Raw genomic sequence first — 19,342 nt, forward strand, 5'->3', positions numbered from 1 at the left:
TCTCATTTTTTATTTGGAGGGATCCTCTGCTCGTGGTAGTATTTTTTGAGAATTTCATATTTTAAGGGTAGACAAATAGGAAAAAAATTGAATTTAGGTTAGTTTAAAAAATAAATTTACACTTTTCTTTGTTTAATATGGAATAATGTGAATGAGGAATATGCTTTTTGTCCTTAAAGTGATTTAGTGATTTCAGTCTGGAAGCAACCTTAAGGAATAATATAGAACATTCTCTTTTTTCAGGTGAAGAAATTGTAGCTTATTGAGAATAAGTGATATGCCAAGGTAACAGTAGTGTAAGACACAGTTGAGGACCTTGGTCTCTTGATTCCTAATTCATTGTGGGTTTGTTTTTTTGTTTAAAGATTTTATTTATTCATTCATGAGAGACACATAGAGAAGGCAGAGACACAGGCAGAGGGAGAAGCAGGCTCCCACTAGGGAGCGGGATGTGGGACTCCATCCTAGAACCCCAGGATCACGCTGCCCTGAGCTGAAGGCAGAGGCTCAGCCGCTGAGCCACCCAGGGATCCCCCTAATTCATTGTTTTTAATATACCTCCATTCTTTCCTGCTCTGATCTTTAAAATTCTAGTTTAAAATATTTACAGACTTGCATTTAATCTTTTATTGTGTATGTGTCTTATTCCTATAAAAATTATAAAATCTTACTGGGAACATAGCTTTCTTTCCTGTGCAAGGACAGATGTAATGCTTAAAGCCTAGTAGATAACGACACAAGTATTGTTTACTGAAAGCCAATTTATTGTTTTTTTCATAGCATTGTATGTTTGTTTTCTTTTGGTTGCAACTGACAAAAAACCAACTCAGACTAGCTTAAGCAAAAAGAGAAGAATTAAACCCAGAAAGGTAGGGATGCAGCTGGTCTCAGGACTTGACTAGACAGTCTCAATTTATGAGAACTGCCTCTGCCTCATCAGTGCTTGTCTATACTTTCTCTCAGGGTTTCTGCTTTTACTCTGGCTTCTCCACAGATAAGGAGTTTGACTGCCAGCTGCTTCAAGGTCACATCCTTACAGAGCTTATTACATTGAGGAATAATATCTCTCTAAGCTTCAGTATTTAAAATCTAGAGGATTGGCTTAACTTAGGTCATGTGTCCATCTTTTGGATCAGACCCTATGCCATAAAGTTGTGAATACAATGAGGAGCCCAGTCTGGGTCATATACTCACTTCTGTGGCCAAGGTTGCCGGGGAGGGTGTGAAGTTTATCATGGATAGTCCTACCAATACCCATAGGAGCATTCCCACAGAAGATGGAGGATGCTTTAGATGGAGGGTGCTTTCTGGCAGACAAAACTATAAATAATCATTAAACAGGGCATATAGTTACTCCTGATAAACTAATAAAACAATGTTAATTTTCTAATTTCCCATGAGATATATAAAGTGTCAAATGGTCTTACATAGTTATGGTGACCAGCCAATTAATAGTGTTCTTCCACCCAGGAAGCATTTCATGGAAACCTAAATTACAATCCAAATCTTGTTTTAGTAAAAATGGAATTGAAGTAGAGAAATTTTTAATGCATTCTCTTAATGATGTGATCAATCTATGACAGTTTGATGATCCGATCACCTGTATAAGAATATCAGTTCCTTGTTTTCTGAAATACCAGTCAAGGCATTCTTTCAGGACAGTACTAGCCAAAATTTAGCTGTGTTCAGATCAGTTTGCAAGAAGATTGTCACTCCTCTGTTTAAAACTTTGCTGTGATTTCCCATTGTTTGCAGGATGAAGTTCAAACCCTTAACCTTATTTGCAAGGTTGTGTGAGATCTGGCATCTGTCTGCCTTTGTAACCTCATTATGAGCTACTCTTTCCCTTGCTCCCTTCTGTGTTTGCCCTAGCCATGTTCATTTTCTCTCAGTTCCTGGAATGTTTTGGTTCCTGCTATACACACCCCTCCCCAGTACTTTTGCATTTGCTATTTTCCCCTGCTGTGGCCACCAACACTACCCTTGCCCTCACCTAATTAACTGTTTGGTCTTGGGTTAGATCTCACTTTAGGTATCCTTTCTTGAGAAAGGTGTTCCCTGATTTTGCCAATTCCTTCTGTTCCCCTTTTGTACCCTTCCACTCCCCAGAATAGTTTAATCCTCTAGGTTTATAAGTCTCTGTAGCACTTGGTACTTTTATACCTACCTTTTAACAGATATTCTACTTGTAGTTTTGGTCGCTTATTTGCCATGATATTTCCATGAATATTTCACAAGGTAGTTTATTAACCAATATGTTCCTGTCTTATTGCCCACTCTTTCTTGCACTTAACACAGTGTCCAGTTATATATCATAAGCTTAACAAATGTTTGTTGAATTAATGAAAGAATCTTGATTGGTGTTGATAATAGAATCTTGTGACAAGATTACAGTAGTTTCTTTATAGGTATGAAGAAAAGAACAGCTTACGTTATCAATTTTTAAATAAATTAGTTGCATAGTTAGGGTTATTGGTTTTATAATTAGAAATTAATGTTTTCAGATAGAAAATGTAATATAATTTATTTCAGTTGCAATTTGGCAACTGAAATGTTACTTTTTTTCTCTCTTGATGCCCATAGTACAGAATAAAAAATAGGAATTGCTTAATATTTCTGATTGAGGGCCTTTAAATTTAGAATGATGCTTTTTAAATCTGACTGTAGAGTAGAATCACCCAGGGGGCTTTTTAAAAAATAACCATTCCTAGACTCCACCATCCCCTATTCTGATTTAACTGGTCTGATAAGGAGTCAGATAATTCTGATGGCAGCCAGGTTTATGAGTAACTGACTTCAAAGCATCTTACTTGAATGCCCTTCTGCCTTTTGGTTTTAGAGTGAAAAACTCCTTTTGCCTTTGGTTGAAGCGAAACTTGAAATAAGAATGAGAATTAAAGGAAAAGGCTTATTATGAAGAGGGCTACCATTTTTGGAGGAGAGAAACTGCAATACTATTTTTTCTGTTTTGTGAATGTCCCAGCTCTAGTATAGTATTTTGATGATTTTTTTTCTCTGAACACTCCTCCCATCAGCTAAAATTCATAATCTATTTTGGTATTTCTAAAGGTTGTTAGGTTTCATCCAGCCTGATCCATCTGATAATAAGGATTAAGTTTTTATTTTGTTTAATGGTTACAGCCTATATCCTTTGCTGTGTTTATTTACTTATTTACTCATCTTTGGACATTTTTATAACATCTTTCTATCCCCTAAGTGCAATTTTATAGCTCACATAACTGCATTTGTTTGAGAAGGAAGGAGAAAACCTGAAAGTCCTACCTTCTTCAATCATCAATTGAGGATTGATGATTGAAGAATTTTTCATTACTGAATTTATTTTCATCAGAACCATAGTGTGTTTCACAATTAGGGGTATTTTGTTTTAGCTGCTTTGCTTTGGTTTGAAAAAATATAGTTGGACTGGTTGCTAATCATTTAAGTTTGGGGAACTGATTCTACTAATTAAGTACAGTAGTAACTCACAGTAGATCATTGGGAATCTGCCCCATTACCACTACTATCTCTAAACTGATGGATTTTAGCAGCAACGTGGGCAGGCTGAGATTAAGATTGAGTGTGATACAGGCAAGACTTGGTTGGTAGAGATGTTCAGACAGATGGACATCTAGTAGAGCAAGAGTGTGAGCATGAATGACTTAAAATCTTGATTTAGTATGCTAAAGGTATTAGCAGAATTGGTAGAGAAGACAGGATTAAGATTTGTTTTGTAGGGTAGTTATCAGGGCTAGGTAAACAAAGAGGGTAGACTCTGGAGGTCAAAATCGAATTCTAGCACTAGGAATAGTTTAATGAAATCTTCTGTGACAGAAAGCTTTTAGATTTCAAAGGTTTCATGCCTATTATGGCAAATTTGATGCTTACAGAAACAGGCTGTATGGTTTACTGTCCGGTGAATAGGAATAATTTTTCATTCTCTCCTGCTAAACAACTTGCTTTTTACTCCTATAATATCTTCCTTGTATAAATACAGCATATACGTTCTATTGTATACAATCATTTGGAAGTTCAAAATTCCTTTGAAACCTCTTATTTCACTGAAAACTTAGGTAAATTTTGCATTCTATCCCATGTGGTCATGTTTATTTAATTTTATTTATTTATTTTTAAAACAAACTTTTTTTTTTTTTAAGATTTTATTTATTCATGAGACACACAGAGAGAGGCAGAGACACAGGCAAAGGGAGAAGCAGGCTCCACGCGGGGAGCCCAACGTGGGATTTGATCCCGGGTCCCCAGGATCAGGCCCTAAACCGCTGAGCCACCTGGGCAGCCCTGGTCATGTTTATTTTAATATAAAAATGTTTTAAATTAGTGGTCAGTGAAAACCGTTTTTCTCCAAAAAAAAAAAAAAAATCTTTTGGTAAAATTGGTAATCCAGAAAGAAGCACATTTATCCTGTGTCTTTGCCTTCTGGCATAGATATTGCCAGATATTCCCTGGAATATATGTACACCATTTCACTATATACATCCTCTTTTTTTTTTCCATGCACAGTTTAGAAATTTCATTTTAGGTAACTCAAAAGTACACATTTCTTCAATTGCTATTCTTTTTTACTCTCGCAACTGGTAAGTTTCTTTGGGAAGATAAGACGGTTAGACTAAGAATTAAGAATAGAAAGAAAGAAGGAAGGAAAGGAAAAAGGAAAGGAAAAAATCTAGCATCATACATCTCCACAATGTATATCTATCATGTGCTTATTCTGTGACAGGCTCTGCTCAGTGTTAGGGATACAGTGATGAAAATGACAAGAGTCTTTGGCTTAAGTTCTTTAAAAACTTTTTAGTATAAAAAGGTTATAACATATCATTAAATAAGAGATACATAAACATTCATTTTGTACAAATTGATTACATTTATTCCTTGGAAATTAAATACATTATTTCTTTTTTTATATATGTATATATATACTTTATTTCTATAAGTTAATTATTTTATGCAGTCAGAATTTGTTTAAATACAATTATGTCTGCCATATAGTTCCTTCTTACATTGAGTGGCTATATAGTGTCAATGTTTCTGAAGTCAGCTGCTTAGACTCAAAGTTACTTAGGCTCTCAGTGGCTAAAGTAGAAATATAAGAGAGAAAATACCTTTTCTTTGGGGGGGTGAGCAGAGAGAAAGGGAAGATCCTAAGCCAGAGCTCCATATCCAGCATGGATCCTGAGGTAGGGCTTGATCTCACCATCCTGACATCATGTCCTGAGTTGAAATTAAAGATTTGGGGATGTTTAGCTAACCAACTGCACCACCCAGGCACTACCTTTTCAAAAACATCTTTTGGAAATTCCTTTAGTAAGAGTCTACTGGTAGTAAACTCTGTTTTTGTTTGTATGGGATTAATCTTTTACTTCACTCTGTTCTCAAAGATGATTTTCTGAGCATATATTCTAGATTCATGATTATTTCACCACTTTCTATGTATTCTTCAGTCTTCTGGCTTTTATTCTTTCAGTTGAGAAGTCAAGGGGAGTCTATTTAATCTCTTGTTCTTATTTGCATGTTTCCCCCTTTTTTTAAAAAAAAAAAAGATTTTATTTATTTATTCATGAGAATCAGAGAGAGAGAGAGAGGCAGAGACATAGGCAGAGAGAGAGAAGCAGTCTCCATGCAGGGAGCCTGATGTGGGACTCGACCCTGGGACTCCAGGATCCGCCCAGGGCTGAAGGCAGGCACTCAACCCCTGAGCCACTCAGGTGTCCCCACATGTTCCCTTTTTTTTAAGGAGGAGTAAAATTTACAGAGTATAATGCATAGATATTAAATGTGCAATTCAGTGAGGTTTTTTTTTTTAAGATTTTATTTATTTGAGAGAGAGAGGGAGAGCGAGCATGCACACAGCAGTGGGGAGGGGCAGAGGGGGAGAGGGAAACAGACTCCCTCCTGAATAGGGAGCCTGATGTGGGGCTTGATCCTGGGACCCTCATATCACAACTGAAGCCGAAGGCACACATTCAACTGACTGAGCCACCCAGGTGCCCCAAATTTTGATAAATATATAGACCAGTGTATTACTCTTATCAAGATATAGAACATCAGGGATCCCTGGGTGGCGCAGTGGTTTAGCACCTGCCTTTGGCCCAGGGCGCGATCCTGGAGACCCGGGATCGAATCCCACGTCAGGCTCCCGGTGCATGGAACCTGCTTCTCCCTCTGCCTGTGTCTCTGCCTCTCTCTCTCTCTCTGTGACTATCATAAATAAATAAAAATTAAAAAAAAAAAAAAGATATAGAACATCAATGTAAAAAGTTATATCACATACATTTCCAGGCAACCCCTATCCTATTCCAGATAGGCAATGAATAATGATTTTTATAACCATAGTTTAGTTTTATCTTCTTGTACTTCATATAAAAGGAATCATGTAAAAGGGGCCCTATTGTTTATGACTGTTTTTAAAAGATTATTTATTTTAGGGCAGCCCTGGTGGCCCAGCAGTTTAACGCCACCTTCAGCCCAGGATGTGATCCCAGGATCAAGTCCCAGGTCAGGCTCCCTGCATGGAGCCTGCTTCTCCCTCTGCCTGTGTCTCTGCCTCTCTCTCTGTGTCTGTCATGAATAAATAAATAAAATCTTTAGAAAATAAAAGATCATTTATTTTAGAGCATGTGTATGGATGGGGGAGGGGCAGAGGGAGAGAATCTTCAAGCAGACTCCCCATTGAGCATAGAGCCCAACTTGGGGCTCCGTCTCACCACATGTGAGACTACAACCTGAGCCAAAACCAAGAGTTGGATGCTTAACTGAGTAAGCCACCCAAGTGCCCCTATTTATGGCTTTTTTTCATTTAACACAATATCTGTGAAACTCACCTATATTGTGCTTGTAAGTAGTAGCAGATTCTTTTTTATTGCTGAGTACTATTTCATTGTATGATCACTGTCATGATCTTGGGGTCCTGGGATAGAGCCCTGTGTGGGGTTACTTGCTCAGCAAGGAGTCTGCTTGAGGATTCTGTCTCATTCCCTCTGCTCTTCCCCCTGCTCATGTGTTCACGTGCTCTCTCTTAAATAATTTTTTTAAAAGATTTATTTATTTATTTATTCGTGATGGGGGGGGGGGGGCAGAGACACAGGCAGAGGAAGAAGAAGGCTCCACGCCAGAAGCCCAGCACGGGTGCGCGGAACTCGATCCCGGAACTCCAGAACCATGCCCCGGGCCAAAGGCAGGCGCCAAACCGCTGAGCCACCCAGGGATCCCCTCTCTGAAATAAATTTAAAAAAAAAATTTTTTTTAAGTCTTTTGTGCCCTCTTTAAGATATCTTTGCTTTTTTCCAAGGTTGTAAAGATATTTTGTTTTCTTTTAGAAGTTTTATCATTTTTGCAGTTGTGTTTATACATACATTCATCAAGTATGTATTAAGTGCCTATTATGTGCCAGGCACTGTCACCGAGTGTTGGAAGTAGAATGCAGCAGTGAAGACAGGTTAAGATGTTTGTGTGTGAGGAGGAGTCAAGATCAGAATTGATTTTATTTTCCAAACATTTATCTATTGTTCCAGCACCAGTCATTGAAAGACTTCTTTCTCCGTTGAATTGCCTTGTTGTCTTTTTAGGAAAATTAATTAGCTGCATATGTGAAGGTCTTTTGGACTCTATTCCATTCCTGTTTGCTTTTAGTCTACAAAAAGAAATTCTGTTCATGTTTGGTATACTATTTACCTGTGTATTTCTTTCCCCTTTTCTAGCTTGGGATTTATTCACTGGGCTGCTTATTTCAGAGATGTGCTGTCTTTAACCAGTTTTGGAAAACTTTTATTACTATCTTGTGTAACATTATCTCTCCTTTATTTTCTTTCTTCTCCTTTTGGAACTTAGACTTCATGGATGTTAGACTTTTAAATTCTATTTTATATGTCTATTAACTGATTCTATTTTCCAACTCTGAATTTAGGTAATTTCTTCAATTCTATTTTCCAGTTCATAAAATTTCTCTTTATCTACATCCTTTTTTCCCTTTAGCCTATCCACTGATTTTTAATTTCAATTGTATTTTTTCATTTCTACATATTCCTTTCAGTTCTCTTAAAAAAAATTTCTTAAACCTTGGTCATACTTTTGGTGCTCTCATTTCTTTTTCTTTTTTTTTTTTTTTTTTGTTCTCATTTCTTTTTATATTAAATGTATTATTTTTCATTGTCCTAATACCTGCAGCCTTTGTGAATGTGATTCAGTTGTATCTGGTTTTTATGGTGGTCCATTTCCTCCTCTTTCTTTAAAAATTCGCATTTATTTGTGAGCTCATTGAAACTCATCTCTGTGAATTATTTCTGGTCTAGATTAGGATATGCTTCTCTGCAGAAGGTGCATTTGCTTCTCCCAAGAATCCATGGACACTATCTACCCAGGATCATTTGACATTGAATTTTCACTTGGCCTCACAAAAATCATTGAATTGTAATGCCAAAGTTGAGTGAAGGCCAGATTGTGGTTAGGAAGATCCCATTCCACCACTACTACCACATTCTACTCAGTTTCAAAGCTAAGAAAGGCAGGAGTATTCATTTCTATGGGGATGAGGTGAGTTTCCTTCCCTCGCCTATCTCCCCAGTTTATCATTCACTGAGACTGTTGCCTATTGGAATCTCAGCTTTCTAGTGTTGATCTTTTTCTTTTTCTTTTTCTTTTTCTGTTTCTTTTTCTTTTTCTTCTTTTCTCTTTCATCTTTGATCAGGTCCCAGGCTTTGTCTTATGTCTCACATGTACAGGATATAAAATAAGGCCATGATGAGGATGTGGAACAGCTGCAACTCCCGTACATTGCTAGTGGAAGTGTAAATTGGTTTTGGAAAACTTTTGGCAGTATCTAATAAAACCAAATATAGTGGGGCACCCGGGTGGCTCAGTGGTTGAGCACCTGCCTTTGGCTGAGGTTGTAACCCCAGGGTCCTGGGATTGAGTCCCACATTGGGCTCCCTACAGGGAACCTACTTCTTCCTCTGCCTGTGTCTCTGCCTCTCTCTCTGTCTCATGAATAAATAAATGAAATCTTTAAAAAAACAAACAAACAAATATAGGCCTACCCTGTGACTTAGTAATTCTAATTCCATTGCTACTTTTTTTAAAGATTTTATTTTTTTAAGTAATCTCTATATCCAATGTGGAGCTCAAACTCCTAACCCTGAGATCAAGAGTTGCATCCTCTTCCAACTGAGCCAGACATGCACCCCTCCATTGCTGCTTTTATAGCCAAGAGAAATAAATGTGTAAGTGCATCAAAGGATATAGAAGATAATTTTCACAGCATTTTTATTCATATTTGCCCAAACTTGGAAGCTACTTAAATCTCCTGCAACAGGACAGTGAGTAAATTGTGGAATATTCATACAGTAGTATATTGTACAGCAATAAAAAGGACCGGACAGCATGTATGAATTTCATAGACATTAGGTTGAGTGAAAGAAACCAGACATAAAATAGTAGTGATGCGATTCCATTAATATTAAGTTCAAGAACAGGCAAAACTATAGTGATAGAAGTTAGCGCTCACTTCTGTAAAGAGGATATTGCCTGAGAAGAGAAGGAGGGAACTTTCTGGGATGACGAAAATCTTGACGTGGGTAGTAATTACATGGATGTATTGCCTGTGAAAATTCATTGAGCTTTACATTCAGATTTGGGTGTTTAAACACTTCATTGTGTGTTCTTTGATACCCCGTTTTAAAAGAACAGAAAAAATATAAGGCCATGAGAAATCAGATCCTCTCAGGATATGACTTCTCAGAGTTTATAGTCTACTAATACCATATTGCCAAGATCCATTTTCAACATTAAAGACAAAAAAATACTTTCTGTTCATTAAAAAAAATTGCTGTCTCTTTTCTGTAGCCAAACTCAAGAGGTTTGCTACTTGAGGTGCATTAAACTGAACACAGCCCAAGGAAGTATTGAAAACAGAATTTTGGGGCACCTGGGTGGCTCAGTTGGTTAAGTGTTTGACTTGATTTTGGCTTAGGTTGTAATCTCAGGGTTGTGGAACCTGTTTAAGATACTCTCTCCTAAAAAAAAAAAAAAACAAAAAAAAAGATACTCTCTCCTCTCCCTCTGCTTGCTTGCTCTCTTAAGAAGAAAGGAAAAGAAAGCGAAGAGATTTTTATTAATTTGTCACAAGGAGACAGGGAAATGGTTCTCAAAGTACTGTTTCCCCCTTGGGGTACATGGATGAAACTTTTATTCAGTGTGCTAGGGAATAAGGCCAGGGGAGCTTGATACATTAAGGAATTTACACATTTTATTACCTAGGCACTTGGTTTCAGCTGCTCATCTTAGTATGTGAACATGCTAGTGTATACATTGTATGTTCAAAAAATGGTTGTAAAACCTTGCCCATGGGAGATCTTAATTTTATAATGAACTAAAGGTAACCTTAGGGCAACTCAGAGGGCTTCTATGCAGGTCCTCAGCTCCAAACTGGCTCATGGAGGAGGGTATTTGATGGAACACCTAGCCATAGCTTCTTGTTCTGCAAAACAGACAAATTCTTTCCTGGCTTTAACATTTCTACCTTATGTGTTAGAAATATTTTTTGACTTGGAAAATCTAGGTGAAGAGTAAAGGAAATTTCCTAGCACTATATTTAACTTTTCTGTAATTCTAAAATTATTTAAAAGCGAAAGTAGGTTTTTTTTTTTTTTTTGAGAGGAGGGGGAGCAAAGTAGAGGGAGATATTTGTTTTTTTTATATATAGATTTATTTACTTGAGTAAGAGGATACAAGGGGAGGGACGAAGGGAGATAGAAGCAGACTCCGCCAAGTGCAGAGCCCGATTTGGGGCTCTGTCTCATGACCCTGAGATCGTGACCAGAGCAGAAATCAAGAGTCTGACACTTAACTGACTGAGCTTCCCTGGCACCCCTTGTTTGTTTGTTTGTTTTATTTTTTATTTAAATTAAGTTTAGGAGCACCTGGGTGGCTCAGTGGTTGAGTGGCTGCCTTTGGCCCAGGGCGTGATCCAGGAGTCCCAGAATTGAGTTCCACTTTGTGCTCCCTGCATGGAGCCTGCTTCTCCCTCTGCCTGTGTGTCTCTCTCTCTCTCTGTGTCTCTCATAATAAATAAATAAAATCTTTAAAAAAAATAGAATTTAGACTGGAGAGCAAATACACAAATGTACTTCTAAGCAGGTCACTATGTAGAGTTGTAGAAATTGCAAGAAGCATTCACTGGATATTAGCTTAGCACGGCACATATTTTCTGCAAATTGTTTCAATCACAGAGCATTTAAAATAACATTTTGGGTTAAAAAAATAAATTTAGTTAACCTATAATGTATTATTAGTTTCAGAAGTAGAATTTAGTGATTCATCAGTTGCATATAGTACCCAGTGCTGATTACATCAAGTGCCCTGCTTAATGCCCATTACCTGATTACCCAATTTCCCCAGCAACCCTCAGTTTATTCCTTGTAGTTAAGAGTCTCTTATGGTTTGCCTCCCTCTCCATTACTTTATTTTTCCTTCCCTTCCCCTATGTTCATCTATTTTGTTTCTTAAATTTCACATATGAGTGAAAACCATTTGATATTTGTCTTCTCTGACTTAGTTTAGCAGAATACTCTCTAGTTCCATCCACATCATTGCAAATGATCCAAAAAGATTTCATTATGCCTGAATGATACTCCATTGTGTATACATACCACATCATTATCCATTCATCTGTCAGTGGACATCTGGACTATTTCCATATTTTGACTATTGTGGACATTTCCGTTATAAACATTGGGATGCATGTGCCCAGGCATGCATCTCTGTTTTTGTATCCTTTGGATAAATACCTAGTAGTGTAATTGCTGGGTAGGGTATTTCTAATTGACATACAATGTTACATTAGTTTCAGATACATTACATACTAATTGGACAGTTCTATACACAGCTCAGCGCTCTCCATTAAGTGTAGGTAAGTTCTGTCATCATACAAAGTTATTCCAAATTATTGTCTATATTCCTGATGATGCTGTACTTTTAATCCTTGTCACTTATTTTATAACTGAAAGTTTGTACCCCTTAATCCCTTTCATCTGAAAATAAAAGATTTTTTTAAAAAGCTTTTCAAGTATTTTTTTTTTTTTTTTTTTTTATGATAGTCACATGGAGAGAGAGAGAGAGAGAGAGAGAGAGGCAGAGACATAGGCAGAGGGAGAAGCAGGCTCCATGCACCGGGAGCCCGACGTGGGATTCGATCCTGGGTCTCCAGGATCGTGCCCTGGGCCAAAGGCAGGCGCCAAACTGCTGCGCCACCCAGGGATCCCGCTTTTCAAGTTTTAACTTTAGAAAACTCATTTCTCTTTATAATTCTGAGTTTTAAGCAACTAAGTTAGAAACTTTTGGAATGTAGTCCATTTATAAATGAGGACTATTTGCACCATGTTTGATTCTTCGTATCAATTCACTGTAACTGCTTTTTTCTTTTCCTGATTTTTCTATTTTTTTAAAGAATTATTTATTTTGGGGATGGAGGGGCAAAAGGAGAGGGAGAGAATCTCCAGCTAACTCCCTCCATATGAGGGGTCTGATACAGGGCTTGATCCAAATGATCCTGAGACCATGACCTGAGCTGAAATCAAAAGTCAGGTGCTTAACCGACTGAACCACCCAGGTGCCCCTCTTTTCCCAACTTCTTCCCTTTTTTTTTTTTTTTTAACATTCATTCATTTTGGAGAGCCAGAACACAAGAGGGAAGGGCAAAGGGAGAGAAAATCACAAGCAGACTCCTGCTCAATGTGGAGGCAGGTGCATGCAAGGGGAGGCGGGGGGCAGAGAATCTTACAACCACAAGATCATGTGAACGGAAACCAAGAGTCAGGTGCTTAACCAGTTGTGCCACCCTGGTGCCCCCTTTCCCACCTTTTAAAATGTTTTCTGTCTTCTGTTGGCATTTTGCGTTATTTCCCAACTTGTTTGTTTTGGTCTGCATGCCAAAGACAGAATGAATTCTATACTTTTGTGAAATGTATCTTTAAAGGGAATCAAACTAAAAGACAGGATCTTAAGCTCAAGTAAGATATGAAAAGGGCTGTTTGATAAGCATTTAGAGGTTTATTAGATCAGGGATGGCAAATACCTGTCACTTAACATTCTTTCATCCATTAGGTATACTTCTCACTAATCGCAGTACTCTTCTTGAATCCTTCACACTTAGCTATCTACTTGGTTAGAGTTGACATGAATCACAAAATAGCTATTTGACATTTCTGTTTTGGAGGATCAGTTTTGAGAAACTTCTAGAGTTTGTGTTCTTTTAATTAATGAACGGGTCCATCCATTGTATGAAATAACATCATTGTAATTATGGAAGTACAATTATCTAAAGAATACCTTAATCTTTGTTTCTTGTCACTTAAAATTTCAGGTGTTTGTGAAGCCAGTTTTAATTTATTTATAGAATATTCTTAAAGTACAATGTATTCTTTAAATATCCATATATTCATATGTCACATCTTTAACTTTTAAATGGGTAACATTTTTTATATGTCATTTACTTTTATTCTCATGTTTTCTTTCCATCTTCAAGGAATGGACCTACCCTATGAGACGAGAGATGCAGGTAAGGTAACCTTTTTGTTTTTTTAAGCCAACCCATATTACTAGTACCATTATTAAATAACATTATTTCACAAAGGATTTGAGCCCTGTTGGCTCATGATTTCATGTAGGTTCATCATTGAGTATTTTAAATAATCAGCATGTTTAAGGTTAATCATGGATCTTAAAAAGATGGGAAATGAATTGTTTCCTTTTTTCCTTAGATTAGAATCATGGACATAGTAATAAATGTATGTGTAAAATGAGTCACTTTGTTTTTTCTTATCTGAAAAATTTGATACAGTATTTTTATTCCTTTTGAAAAGTTTGCTTTCTCTGTTTGACTAGTTTAGAAAAGTCCAAAAGAATTGACTATAAGGCAAATCACTCCTGAGTAATTGTTCCTCTTTGTGTCTGATTTCCAGTCAACTTCCATAATGAAGTTTCCAGAAGACTGAGTTGAATACTCCCAATATGGAATGATAAAGTGATAGTTAACCCTTGTAGCAGATTGTTTTTCTTTGTATTTCTTACCATTTACACTCTGCTAGCCCCAGAATCAAGCAGTGTCTCCTGTTCCTGGGAATACCTTGACTTATGAAAATGTTTCATTTCTTTAGTGAAAACTCTCTTTTTAAAAGTAGCTTAGTATCTGTGAGGCATTTTATTTGGTGCTTTGGGGAATACACAGATGAGTAAAGTGTAATTTCTGCCACAAGAAGCTGGTAGGAGAAATCAGACCTATACTCAAATAATTACAGTTTTTCATAGAACTGAACTACAAAATTATACTGTATTAGTATCTAGGATATGATATAGTCCAGCTGAAATCTTTTTATGTTGAACTCACATAGAATAAATTTTAATCTAGCATTTGGAAAGTATTTAAACAATTTAAAATTGTTGAAGCTCTGTCAGTAGGCAGATATTTGGTATTGGTCTTTTTTAAACTTTGCAATACTTTTATTAACTAAAGATAACAACACTTCTAACCTTGTGTCTTGAGCTACTTTTGATTTGGCTAAATAAGGTTTTGTGTAATTCCAAAGGGGTGATTTTCTTAATGCCTATTTTATTTCTAGACTGTATGAGAGAGAATATAAATAAAATTAGAGATGTTTTATTAATAAGTCTAAAAGACAATCATATAGGGGCACCTCTTTGGCTCAGATAAGAGTTGGATTCTTGGTTTTGGCTCAGGTCATGATCTCATTATCATGAGATTGAGCCTTGCCTTAGTCTCTGTGCTGGGCATGGAGCCTGCTTAAAATTCTCTTTCTCCCTTTCCTCACACCCTCGGTCTTTATTTATTTATTTTTTTATATTTTATTTATTTATTCATGAGAGACACAGAGAAAGAGAGAGAGGCAGAGACACAGGCAGAGGGAGAAGCAGGCTCCATGCAGGGAGCCTGACACGGGACTCGATCCTGGGACTCCAGGATCAGGCCCTGGGCCAAAGGCGGCACTAAACCGCTGAGCCACCAGGGCTGCCCACACCCTCGGTCTTTTAAAAAAAAAAAAAAAAAAAAAAAAAAAAAGGATAGTCTTACAATATGCTTATTTTACCCAAACTGCTTTTAAAAAGGCACTGTGGAAAAAAAAAAAATAAAAAGGCACTGTGGAAGTTCACATTTCACATTATCTGACTTTTCAAAACCAGATTTAAACTTTAAATGTTTCACCTGATATATAAAGCACATCTGCATTTCTTTTCCCAATCATTGGCTCAGTGTGGCTAGGAAATGTTCCTTAAATAACAAGCTGTTTTGCTAAAAAAAATTATTATAACAACTATGGAAATACTCCACAAATCCACTCATATGGTATATAGTTTGTATAGATTTAAATTTTTAATGGTCAATATCTCTATTTTATTTTTCCTAGGAAATTTTACCTGGACTGTTTCTAGGACCATATTCTTCTGCTATGAAAAGCAAGGTATGAACTTTAGGTTAGGTTCATCAAAAGACTATTAACCAGCTTTTTTGAAATAAATTTTTTAGTAGTAGGCGTTTTATTTGAGGTAAGATCCACAAATATTGCATGTCAGCCTGGAGTACCGACCTATTTAAATTTTACTGGACCAGTCATTGTCAGGTGTTTCACAACAAATCACAAATGAGCTTTTCTATGTATTATTTTTCTTGTGAAATCCATGTATTTGAAAGATTTACTAAATAATTGACTTTTTATCCTCTAAAATATTTGACATCTATCATTGCTAATCGTATCTTCTGAACGATGAAATAGAATTAAATCCTAAAACAAGTATATTTGACATTTTAATCTTTCCTTATCAAGTGTAAATGTGTGTGTGTGGAGGGGGTGTGTACATGTGTATGCACATGTATCTTAATTGATAAAATCTTCTGTTTTTGCAAACTTCAGAGACCTATGCTCCAGGTCGTAAAGTATTATATCATATATATCTGTCTCCTGTATAGTCAAACTGAAATGGATTTCATTCATTACACAGTTAACAGGGTAGATCTCATTTTACTATATGCAGCAATGTTGTTACTTCCTAGAAGATTCAGTCTTATGAATTATGACAATGCTACTAATTCATTTTGAATTATAATGTGAAATACTGTATTGCATGCTTTCCCCAATACTCTATTTAGAAGTCAGTATTTTGTATGATATCTATCTACAGTAGGTTTTTTAAAAAATCAAAACAAAAACAAAACTAGAATTTTTAACTTTAATGATTTAATTTAATGTATTTATGAATTTTAGATGAATAGGGAGTTTTTTTTTAAAGACTTTATTTATTTATTCATAGACACAGAGAGAGAGAGGCAGAGACACAGGCAGAGGGAGAAGCAGGCTCCAAGCAGGGAGCCCGATGTGGGACTCGATCCCGGGTCTCCAGGACCACACCCCAGGCTGCAGGCAGCGCCAAATTGCTGCGCCACCAGGGCTTCCCAATAGGGAGTTTTTTAAATTTAGAGTCATTTCTTTGAAACTGGAAGGCTTTGTCACTGTTGGCATATGTAAGAGTAAACCTAGTTTTGATGCCCTACAGCTAGGATGGAAAGGGTAGGGTGTTGGTAAAAAAAAGTACTAAGGAAAAGATAGATAACTTACAGACTTAACTGTGAGTTACTTAAGATAAACAAAAGCCAAATAATGTAGTATTCACAAAATACTGGCCTTCAAGATAGTTTTAGATTACTTGCTTTTTGTATGCCTACAGCATTTTATAAATATACTTATTATAGTATTTGTCAGATTAAATTATAAGTGTTTACAGATCGCCTCAAAACCTCTTCCCCCTCAGTTTCACCATGCTCTAATTATTAGACTGAGGAAAAGTTTCTATGGCAAAATTTGATTATTTCCCATTCTGAATCACCATACTACAGTTTATATCCCTTTTTTATACCATCATCCAAAAAATATGTAACAACAAATGATAATAGAGACCAAGAAACCTAAACTCCTTTTCTAATACTCATTTAGTTAAGCCTACCTTTTATTGCATTCAGATACATTTGAACTGTTTCTTCGTGTATAATTTTTCTGTGATTTGTAGGTATGAGATAAGATTATAATTTGCTTTATATAAATGAAAACCCGTTGAAAAGTAGAAAATATTCTGTATGCTATTACATTTGAGTTGCATTTTGTAAAGGTTTGTTTTTACTAGTAATAGTCTCATATACATGCCTTCAGTGCTTGTTAAACCAGGTTTTTATCCAGAGTTATGTGTATCTTCTATGGTTTCTTGCAGTAATAACGTAGATATGAAAACTTCTTTATATATTACAGATCTATATAAACAAAAGAATAGATGTTGAGGGGCACCAGGGTGGCTCAGTGGTTGTGATTCTGGGGTCCTGAGATCGAATCCTGCATCAGGCTCCCCACAGGAAGCCTGTCTCTCCCTCTACCTATGTCTCTGCCTCTCTCTGTGTCTCTCATGAATGAATAAATAAAATCTTAAGAAAAAAAAAGTTGAATACATTTTGGAGGTTTAATAAATGTGAATATGGAGCATAGATTAAATCTTAATCCTACCGAATGCTTACCTCCTTTCTTCTAACTCAGGATACACTCAGGAAATACAGACATAGGAAAATTTGCTGCAAAAATTAACATTTAAAACTTTTGAAAACCTCATTTTCTTAGCTCAGGATGCTATAATAAAATACCATAGACCAGTGGCTTCAACAACAGGCATTTATTTCTCACAATTGTAGAGGCTAGGACATCTGAGATCAGGGTGCCAGCATAGTTAGGTTTTGGTGAGGGTCCTCTTGCTGGTGTGGAGATGGCTGCATTCTTGCTTTATCTTTCCATGGCAGAAAGATTCAAGCTCTCGGGTCTCTTCTCTTACCAGAGCACTAATTCCATGATGGGACTTCACCATAATGACCTCATCTAAATCTAATTACCTCCCAAAGGCCCCATCTAATACTATCATCACCTTGGGGGTTAGGACTTCAATGTACAAATTTTGACAGAGACAAAAATACTCAGTCCATAACAAATATGAATTATTCTTTGATTTCTAACATAGGTTATTGGTATTATTGTTCTGGATTTAATGCAGAAAGTAGGAATTAAATATATAGGAATATAAGCTGAAATTATAGAAAACTCAAGATTCTGAATTCTGATTCCTCTTGCCAGGATGATTTTGTTCATTTATTGAACAGATAATTATTAGTTAATATGTTCAAGGTACTCCTACACATACTTAATATGAATCAGTGAACAAAATCCTTGTTCTTAGGAATTTACATTCTAACTACTAAAATATGTCATTATGATATATAGTATATATGACACATATATACATTATCTAACATGTTACTGTATTCACTGAAACCTGTGATCACTTGCAAATAAAAACTTGATATATCGAGGATTGTCATATTAAATTGTTTTAAATGTAGAGCCAAAAATGTCCCACAGAATATAATATCATTTGGAGTTACCAGTTTTAACTTTAGAAGAATTTTTAAACTAAAATGTTAGTAGTCTGTGAACTGTATAAATTAATTCTGGCTTGTAATAGAAAAAGTTTACTGGGAGAAGCAAGGTATAGTCTAGAGATCTGGGCTCTGGTTGCTGATATTAACTATGTTGGTGATGTTCAGTAACTGTTTATGTGTTTGTAGTCCCTTCTATAGAATAAAGAATGGTAGTCAATATACATGACAACTATTTCCTGAATACCTGCCATACATCCCAGGCATTGTGCCAAACATCCCAGGCATTGTGCCAAACATCTGATATATATAATTCATCCATCCGACCACTCAATGAAAAGGTTAATATTTTCCCCCATTTTCACATGGGAAGACTGAGCCACAGAGTGCTCAGGTCATTAGCAGAGCTGGAATATAGAGCTTGGGCTCTCAAGACTCCAAAGCCCATGGCTTTAACCACTGTGTAGTAGTAGTGTTTCCCAAATAAATTGTCTTTAAGGTCTCAACAAGCTCTAAAATCATGTAAAATAGGGACATCTGGGTGGCTCAGTGGTTAAGTGCCTTCCTTCAGCCCAGGGCGTGAACCTGGACTTCCGGGATCCATCCCACATTAGGCTCCCTGCATAGAACCTGCTTCCCTCTCTGCCCATGTCTCTGCCTCTCTCTGTCTCTCTCTCTCTGTCTCTCATGAATAAATAAAGTCTTTTAAATAAATAAAATTAAAAATTAAAAAAATAAAATTGTGTAAAACAATCCTATTGAGGATACGTGATATATATTAATCTTGAATCATTGAAATATCTTGCTGATCATTTCAGATATATTATTATAAAAGTAGCTTTAATCCCCTGTACTTAG

The 19,342-nt window shown here is 36.4% G+C and overlaps 1 protein-coding gene across 3 annotated transcripts in view; it reads left to right on the forward strand.

Annotated features, from left to right (window-relative positions):
- The window catches only part of STYX (serine/threonine/tyrosine interacting protein), a 40,991-nt gene that overhangs the window by 1,318 nt on the left and 20,331 nt on the right, over positions 1 to 19,342 (forward strand). For all 3 annotated transcript variants that reach the window (XM_077909321.1, XM_077909320.1, XM_077909319.1), the window contains 2 exons: positions 13,532 to 13,564; positions 15,429 to 15,482. In XM_077909321.1, coding sequence (XP_077765447.1) covers positions 13,532 to 13,564; positions 15,429 to 15,482 — 87 coding nt within the window. The remainder of the gene's footprint in view (positions 1 to 13,531; positions 13,565 to 15,428; positions 15,483 to 19,342) is intronic.

Source organism: Canis aureus, chromosome 9 (genome assembly GCF_053574225.1).
Source record: "Canis aureus isolate CA01 chromosome 9, VMU_Caureus_v.1.0, whole genome shotgun sequence".
In the NCBI taxonomy this organism is placed as follows: domain Eukaryota; kingdom Metazoa; phylum Chordata; class Mammalia; order Carnivora; family Canidae; genus Canis; species Canis aureus.